This window comes from Dendroctonus ponderosae, unplaced genomic scaffold (genome assembly GCF_020466585.1).
Source record: "Dendroctonus ponderosae isolate FM_Combo_2020 unplaced genomic scaffold, Dpon_F_20191213v2 Dpon_F_20191213_5, whole genome shotgun sequence".
Lineage (NCBI taxonomy): Eukaryota > Metazoa > Arthropoda > Insecta > Coleoptera > Curculionidae > Dendroctonus > Dendroctonus ponderosae.
Window position 1 is genome coordinate 14,836,397 of NW_026018715.1, and position 7,618 is coordinate 14,844,014.

At 41.7% G+C, this 7,618-nt stretch overlaps 4 protein-coding genes across 10 annotated transcripts in view; all 4 read left to right on the top strand.

The window, feature by feature from the left end:
• Positions 1-1,842, top strand: part of LOC109542048 (transcription factor cwo) — a 51,606-nt gene extending 49,764 nt beyond the window's left edge. For 3 of the 4 annotated variants that reach the window (XM_019911092.2, XM_019911090.2, XM_019911095.2), the window contains one exon: positions 412-1,842. In XM_019911092.2, the coding sequence (XP_019766651.2) occupies positions 412-841 (430 nt within the window). In that variant the 3' untranslated portion in view covers positions 842-1,842. The remainder of the gene's footprint in view (positions 1-411) is intronic. The other variant, XM_019911091.2, reaches the window with a different exon arrangement.
• Positions 1,843-1,985: 143 nt separating this feature from the next.
• LOC109542055 (protein SCO1 homolog, mitochondrial) lies at positions 1,986-3,332 on the top strand. The gene is made up of 5 exons (XM_019911103.2): positions 1,986-2,137; positions 2,201-2,402; positions 2,462-2,659; positions 2,775-2,986; positions 3,068-3,332. The coding sequence occupies exons 1-5, from the start codon at positions 2,063-2,065 to the stop codon at positions 3,215-3,217; spliced, it is 837 nt and encodes a 278-aa protein (XP_019766662.1). The 5' UTR covers positions 1,986-2,062; the 3' UTR covers positions 3,218-3,332.
• Positions 3,333-4,320, top strand: LOC109542035 (general odorant-binding protein 72). Of its 2 annotated transcripts, XM_019911062.2 has the most exons (7): positions 3,340-3,467; positions 3,523-3,598; positions 3,655-3,707; positions 3,767-3,802; positions 3,857-3,971; positions 4,038-4,108; positions 4,161-4,320. In XM_019911062.2, the coding sequence occupies exons 1-7, from the start codon at positions 3,411-3,413 to the stop codon at positions 4,176-4,178; spliced, it is 426 nt and encodes a 141-aa protein (XP_019766621.1). In that variant the 5' UTR covers positions 3,340-3,410; the 3' UTR covers positions 4,179-4,320. The 2 variants fall into 2 exon arrangements, with proteins under 2 accessions (XP_048522341.1, XP_019766621.1); XM_048666384.1 differs by having other exon boundaries at positions 3,333-3,467; positions 3,857-4,108.
• Positions 4,321-5,569: 1,249 nt separating this feature from the next.
• The window catches only part of LOC109542044 (rho-related BTB domain-containing protein 2), a 6,628-nt gene continuing 4,579 nt past the window's right edge, over positions 5,570-7,618 (top strand). For 2 of the 3 annotated variants that reach the window (XM_019911079.2, XM_019911082.2), the window contains exons 1-2: positions 5,570-6,004; positions 6,822-6,968. In XM_019911079.2, coding sequence (XP_019766638.1) covers positions 6,864-6,968 — 105 coding nt within the window. In that variant the 5' untranslated portion in view covers positions 5,570-6,004; positions 6,822-6,863. Of the gene's footprint in view, positions 6,005-6,275; positions 6,540-6,821; positions 6,969-7,618 lie in introns of those variants that run through there. The other variant, XM_019911081.2, reaches the window with a different exon arrangement.

Consider the following 7,618-nt stretch of genomic DNA (forward strand, 5'->3'; position numbering starts at 1 on the left):
AAACGAATTCTGTGGCTCGAATGGTTCTTGAGAAACTTCGAAAAAAGGCCATTTAGTTATCTCTGGAATGATGTAAAAACGAGCGTTATTGCCCATTTTGCTTCCGAGAAACATGCAAAACGGGACGGAAAACATGAAATTTTGCAATAATCTTGCGCCACCCTTGCGCAAAACGACGATCATTTTTCTAATTTCATAGATAACAGAAGACTGTTTTTGTGACTGACAACAGCGTTACTGCAGCTGTTTAGTAATGAGCGACTATCTCGAAAACGGTTGGCTTAAGCCGAAAGATGCAAGAGCCCAAAATTGAGGGAATTTGAACGCTTCTGAGATGCTGCACGTGAATTTTGAAATATCTAGCTACAAATAAGGACTTTCGTTGCTGTTTATAGTGGGTTTTGGTTTCAGTTCGAATCAGAGTTCACCGCCTAGCAGTGAGCCATGCACACGAATATCCGAGACCGAAATCAGCAACAGACAAACGCCCCCAGATCTATCCAGCAACAACGACAGTCAGCACAAAATCGACCTGCCCAGAAACGATGCCGTTCAACGGTTTTCGCCCAGTGTGATAACAACGACGCCCAACGATACCAATTTCAACGTGCCTATTTTCGTGCTGCACACCAAAGGCTCCTACTACATCCCCTTGACTATAGACTACAAGACTTTGATGCCATATTTACAGAATTACAGCATTCTAGATCCTATAACACAAGTGCAGAACCTGATCCTACATCCGGTTACCATAAACGTGAATTTTTTACCGAATTTCAATGGGGACTTGAAGAACAATAATAATAAATGTAAGTACGAATTTAACAATAACTGGCACTAGAGCAGTTTCGTCTGACTCAAACGAATCGATTAATTGATCAATCAAGGAACCGATCAATGCCGTTTACCTAGAGGATTTGCTCATAACAATTTGAGACACTGTACCTGGTGGAAACAAGATTGCTTGAAGGCTGTGATGGTCAGGGGACTTCTACAAGACTGACATTTATGTAGATGTTACGAAATAATTAAAAAACATATTTTTCAAATGTCCATAGTGCAGTGCTTTAAACGGCAAGAAGAACGGCTTTTAAGCAGGACTTAGAGGGGTTCAGCTTTTTACTATCCGTTGAATGTTGTCTTGATCAATCTTTTATATTGTTTGCAAAAATGGCCTAAAAACAGGGCCTGGATTGGCGACGAAACTGATGTGAAGACGCAATTTTGGAAACAGGCTGTGATTATCTAAAGGTTTGATGTAATAGATATGACTTAACGAATTTTTATTTCCATTCTTTGGAAACGGTAGCGATAGTATCGATTACCATATATTTGTATTTTTATAGCTTTTACTGTAACTTTATATTGTAATAGGAAAACTTACGTTTTCTGCAATTTTTCGAAAATGTTGCAGAATCAAAAAAATTGAGTTATTTTTTAGAAGCCATCCCCCAAACGTTCGAAGTTAAAAATGTGCTTATCCTGCAAAATTTCGTCAAAAAATGCGGTCTTTTTCACGATTAAACCGCTATTTTCCTGATAATTTAACAACCCGTTTCGGAATGCTATACAGTGTTTAAAAAGCTAACTGATGATAGGGCGTTTTTAACTTCGACCCCCAGGCAGATGACTCCGATTACCAAAAATTGGCTCCATAACCTTGTTAGCATATTTTCTGGTTAAGCCGGTTTGCTGTACATTTTTAAACAACGGTTATTTGTTTCCTATTAGCGAAATTTATGTTCAAATATAATATGTAAATTGGTAAACTTTTATATTGATGTTACTTAAGTGCTTATGGAAATTAGTGTTATTAAATGTTGAATATAAAATGAAATTAAATCTGCTGATTTATTCAATCCTACTCCATGCGTTAAAAGTGAAAAAAAATCGCGGCTTGAAAGGCCCGTTTGCTCCAAGCTGCAATGACGTCACAACTTCTAGTTGCGCTGCTCCTATCGGAGCTTCGCTATAGAATCAACACAAAAGAAGACCTCACCCTCTCTAACCTGAAACACCTTTCAAAAAAGTGTCATAACCATACATTCCCACCTAATTAACAATGTATAGAAATTTCACTAATAACATAAGAAAATGTGTAAATCTGCTATATGCAACGAAACATATACATTCACAGGTACGTGGGCCGCTAACTTTTGCTTTGGATCGGCTGGTTTGAGCCAGCAATTTAATTTTTGAGGCCGGCAAAGAAAGACTCAAATTGGAGGCATTTAAACATGGCAAAGCCCGGCAATACTCCGAGCAGCTGCCGAAAAGACGCAATGAATCGAAGATGGGCAAAGGTGTGGGGCCAATAACTTGGAAAAACCTTGCAATTACGTCTTCGCTGGGGGGTATTCTTCTGGTGTTTATGTGGTACCTCAAAAAGGAGAAAGAGACCGGTAAGCTGTAGTGCCAGAGCCCGAACCGACCAGCAAATCATTCTAATTCACTCCTCTAGCGCAAGAGAAAGAACGCGCTCGAATGCTGGGCAAAGCAGCAATAGGAGGAGCTTTTGAGCTGGTGGACAGTACGGGGAAATTGCGAAATAGTCAGGACTTTATCGGTCAATGGGTTTTACTGTATTTTGGATTCACTCACTGTCCGGACATTTGTCCTGATGAATTAGAAAAAATGGCAGAAGCAGTTGACTTATTAGGTACGAATCACTAAGGGAAATTAGTTGCAATGTTCAAGTACTAGTAGGTTTGCGAATTGGCATTTATTTTCTCAGAAATTGAAAAAACTGGATAAAAACAATTATAAACTTCCAGAAAACGACAAAGAGAGACCCATTAAAATTCAGCCGATCTTTATATCGGTTGATCCAAACCGAGATACTCCCGAACTAGTTGGTAAATACTGTAAAGAGTTCAGTCCGCGACTGTTGGGCTTGACTGGCAATGAGGAACAAGTGAGCAAAGCATGTAAAGCCTACCGAGTGTACTTCAGTGCTGGACCAAAGGACAAAGACAAGGACTATATTGTGAGTGATTTTGTTAAACGGTTGCATTTATCGGGCCATTTCCCATCCAACTACATCAATCTCAATTATAAACTCTTTTAGGTGGATCACACAATAATTATGTACTTGGTGAATCCGGATGGCGATTTCGTGGATTACTATGGTCAAACCCGGACATCCTCCGACATAGCCACCTCAATTAAAGTGCATATATCGAAGTACGACCACAACAAAAAGAGCTTTTTCTCCTAAAAAAAATCCCGAAAATTACCATTCATTTGTTACATCCTCCACGTTTGATTAGCGTTTAATTTAATAATAATGCTGGAGCATTTACTGCTGTTCATGAATAAAAACCTTAACTAATTGTGGACGTTTTGTTACTTATAAAGCCAATCGAATAGGCGACAACGTTCTTAAAGTGCGCGACCGTTCAAAGGCAGCAATGAAGTTGATGTGGATTTTAGTTTTAGGGGCTGCTTTGAAAAAGGCCGATGGAGCGGTATGTACGTTAAAAAACCCCCGTATATAAAGGGCAAAATAAAAATGAATTCCAGATGACCGAGGCGCAAATGAAGGCAGCATTGAAGCTGATCAGAAACGTCTGCCAGCCGAAGAACAAGGCAACTGATGGTCAGTGTTAGTTTACTTTTAACGCCAATCAAAAGCTGTTCAATTTCATATTTCAGCCCAAATCGCTGCCATGCACAACGGCGATTGGAACCAAGATAAAAACGGAATGGTAAGCAGTCGATTGGAGTTAGTAGTTGGCGCTGATTGTGTTTTTGGTGTCTTTTTTAGTGCTACATGAACTGCGTGCTCAATTACTACAAGCTGGTAAGTGAAATCAACAGCTAATATTCTGCAAGGTTTAAACCGGGGCGTTTCAAGCAATTGCCGGATAACTCCTTCGACTGGGAAACGGGACTGAAAGTGGTTGAGTCGCAGGCGCCTCCCTCAATGGCTGGATTCATAATGGAAACAATAACGGGCTGCAAAGATGCGGGTAAAATAATGTCTTTGAGCCGCCCAAATTGGCAATTTCGAACTAAAAAATGTGTTTTTCAAACAGTAAAAACTCGGGACGATAAATGCAAGGCTGCCGTAGAAATAACCAAATGCCTGTACGACCAGAATCCAGAGGTAAATTTTAGCGTTCTGCGAAGCAACCGAGCTATTAATTTTTTCATTTCAGAAATACTTTTTACCGTAACCGAGCTTTGCGAGTTTAGCAATTAGTTTACTCCTTCGCCGTATTTTAACATTTACCGCGATTTACCTGATGCTAGTTCAAACATCTCGACGTCTAGTGGCGCAATGTGGCTTAACTTAAATATATTATTTGGAAGACTAAAGTGCTCTGTTTCTTCTATTCCTATCGTCTTCAGCCATTTTACTATGAAATCGCGTGCAATTTCCTTAAATTTCCCCCGCATGCTTTAGAGCAACAGTTCGAGTGGACCAATTGTTATCCATTAGGGCCATTGATTTGCTGTTATCGAACCAATAGTTGTTGTAAACGACTAATTTAAGAACGTTTCCAGAACTACTCAAGTCTTTGACGGCTTTCTGCCCCTAATGTCTACTAAAAAGACACACTTTATGTTAAAAAACGTGAGTCAAATAGGAAAAATATTTTTGAATAATTTTCCTGAAGCCTTATTTGATTGATGTGTGCAATGTGCACCGTAAAGGGCATTTTTTCTTTAAAGCGTTCGATTAAGGGCACTTTTCATGTAGAAAACAATGGCCTTTGAATTATCATTTTTTCCAGCGGCGTAGAAGTTTGACCACAATAATGCGCCAAAAATCACACTTGGACTTAGAGGAAAAAAATGAGGAGATTTTCGAACGCAATTGATTTCTACACAGAACGCTTCGTTGAGTCCAAAAATTCTTGTCCACTCCATTCTCAGTCCTTTAGTGTTTCTTGCTTTGTAGAAGATCAGTTGATGACTTTGTGGCGCTCCTTCTTTACTGATGTTTTCCATCACAAAATGATATTTTTCCCTAAAACCGCGGACTTTAGGGTTTTTCACTCCTCCTAAAATGCGATTGCAAATTGCCCATTTTTTCCAGTGGCGTCGAAGTTGGGGGGGGGGTAAAATAGAGCAACTGTAAAACGGCTCATTCTGCAATGGAAATTTCTGAATAAAACTCCCACATGCGATTCCACGAAACCTAGATTAAATCTATGCAGATATAGAGTTGCAATTAATCAATTCATTCATTTCCTTTTAGCGTTGGTGATTCATGCCCCTAGAGAGGTTTGTTTCCCATATGCGTCCTTAACTGGGTTTTGCGGGTGTTTTGAGTAACTGCATGCCTCAAGTGAGGACAATTACTGAGAATTGACTGAAGAATCCTCAACTTCTGATCACGAACACTGAGCGTTGGCCGCTGCTTCTATTTCTGTAGTTCTTTTCCCATTAGGGCTGGTATTTTATCAATTAATAATTTTTTTATCGACACGAAACGACGCCCATGTCTGGGCGTTCAACCTCCTAAATGAACTTCACTCGACCCCGCTAGCTCGTCTTGACGTCATGCGAAAAATCAATGGTGAAAATCCATTTCAGCCTCATGGCAAGATCCTTTGACTAGAACCAAGCCGCCCATTATCCAGAACGATGATTTACCTAATTGGGTGTCCTTCGGGATAATATTATGCGACTGTTAAGCGCTGTTAGGGAACCGGCCGGAGTGCGGACGCTTAGAACGCACAAAATCGATAAAGGGTTTTTTCAATCAAATCCAACGAGTTTAGCAAAAATACCGACGGTAGAGACTCAGAGCGGTTTGTGAGCACAGTCGCTGAAGGTGTTTCTGGACTTGTCCATCGAAATCCGCTCAATCCAAGGCTCCAATCGCTCAAACGGCAATAATCGAATGCTTTTCCACGTCATCCCGCCAGTCGAGGTTCGTAATTCCCGTGGAGAGGAGTAGTTAGTGTTTGGTGTGAGGTGCGTCGTTTATCATACGCTGAATGAAGACTTCGATGCTGTTTTATTATTACGCTGTTTACTCAAACTGATGAATGTAAGTCTGCACTTAATCATGCCTTAGCAGTCGATTGAATCATGCTTCATTGTGAGCACGCCCCTCATGGCCTCAAGCCAGCAATCTGATTAATTAGCACCAGAAAACTAAGCAATTCACTGCTGGATCTTGTGCGGCATTCGCTTGTTTAAGGCTGATGCGTAGAGTAACAATAATTTATCAGCCTATTAAATAATCAAAAGGACTTGGGGATATTTTTATCTTGGATAAACGTTCCTATTTATAGGCGTAGGTCCAATGCTTTCGCATTTAAAATTGAACAAGCTTTGGGCTAATGAACGGCATGGTGTAATCCGTTTTTTGCGTGCGTCCCCCCAAAGTTATTCCATCAATAGTGATTTGCCAAAACGAATTAGTTTTTCTTAGTTGTCTGCATGCGATCGATTTTAGAATAATAGGCGATTCGGCTTTGGTACCTGCACGTAATAACTTGCGGTTTATTACAGACGGGGCAGCATTTTGGCAACGGTCTGTTCTCTAAAAATTACTAGTTTGCTGTCGTTTGCATCGAATTGTAAGTAGATCCCGATGAAAACGTCTGGATGGATCAAAGCACTGACAACCTCCAGATGTTTTGCTGCAAGTTCGCTTTGTTTACCGCAAATTCCCTTCCGGTGATGATCCACTTCCACTAAATCTACGCTGTGAAAACACGTGGCGAAGCTTCAAGTGCTTTAAATTGGCGTCAATATCTGCTCCTTCACGCAATTCGTAGCTCCACTCCCCAAACGTTTGCTCTATCCAACTGTTTTTAAACGTTTTCTACCCGCATTGACCGATTCTCGCTTGATTTCAGGGGGCCACGGTGTGATGGATGCAAGAGTAGTGGTCTTGGGGGATGGATAATGAACAACCCCACCAGGAGTTGGTCAAGTGTGTGGTGGTCGGCGACACGGCGGTGGGCAAAACACGCCTGATCTGTGCCAGGGCGTGCAACAAACAGGTCAGCTTCCTCATCTCCAAATTACACATCTATAAATGCGCTATCCCTGCGGGAGTATCAAACTCTTCCTTCAGCTTCCAACTTTTACTCACCTCGGTATCGCCCCGATTCTCTTCTGATTGCTCATCAACAGTTTAAGAAGTAGCACCAGTTGTCCATCCATTGCATCAGCGTCCTCACAAGGTTGAAGAACTTCAAAAGATCGCCAGTATCAGCCAGTTTTCCTCCTCAAACCATTTGCCAACTGGCCCACGCAGACACCACTTCTTGTTCTCTATTTGTGATCTCTTTCACTCTGTCGCCCGCATAGCTGGCTCGAAGCTTGACCGATTCCTCTTGGATGTGTCGCACTTGGAAGCGTCTGTAGGTCCTGCATGAAGTTCTGATGTTTGCGCTGCAGCGTTGAAACAGAGCCGGGCATCTCGGCCCAGTTGCTATCCTGCCTATCCACTGCTCCAAGTCGCCAACGACTCGGTTGAGCAGGAAGAGCTGCAAGGCCTCATCCAGCTTAGCGCGTCGTTCTTGCGCCAAATCCTGCAGTCCGGCATACAGCTTGTCCAGTTGGGACTGTTTAACAGCGACCTGCTCGGCCGACAGGGACTTTACAGTTTCACCCAGTCCTCTGATGATGTCCGCATAAGCTTCCAGAC

Bases quoted from the DNA above. Each gene is read 5' to 3' on its own strand.
- LOC109542055 (XM_019911103.2), top strand. From the start codon at position 2,063: ATGTATAGAAATTTCACTAATAACATAAGAAAATGTGTAAATCTGCTA. The intron at 2,403-2,461 runs GTAAGCTGTAGT...TCACTCCTCTAG, and splicing joins CAAAAAGGAGAAAGAGACCG to CGCAAGAGAAAGAACGCGCT. The intron at 2,660-2,774 runs GTACGAATCACT...ATAAACTTCCAG, and splicing joins AGAAGCAGTTGACTTATTAG to AAAACGACAAAGAGAGACCC.
- LOC109542035 (XM_048666384.1), top strand. From the start codon at position 3,411: ATGAAGTTGATGTGGATTTTAGTTTTAGGGGCTGCTTTGAAAAAGGCC. The intron at 3,468-3,522 runs GTATGTACGTTA...AATGAATTCCAG, and splicing joins TGAAAAAGGCCGATGGAGCG to ATGACCGAGGCGCAAATGAA. The intron at 3,708-3,766 runs GTAAGCAGTCGA...TGTCTTTTTTAG, and splicing joins ACCAAGATAAAAACGGAATG to TGCTACATGAACTGCGTGCT.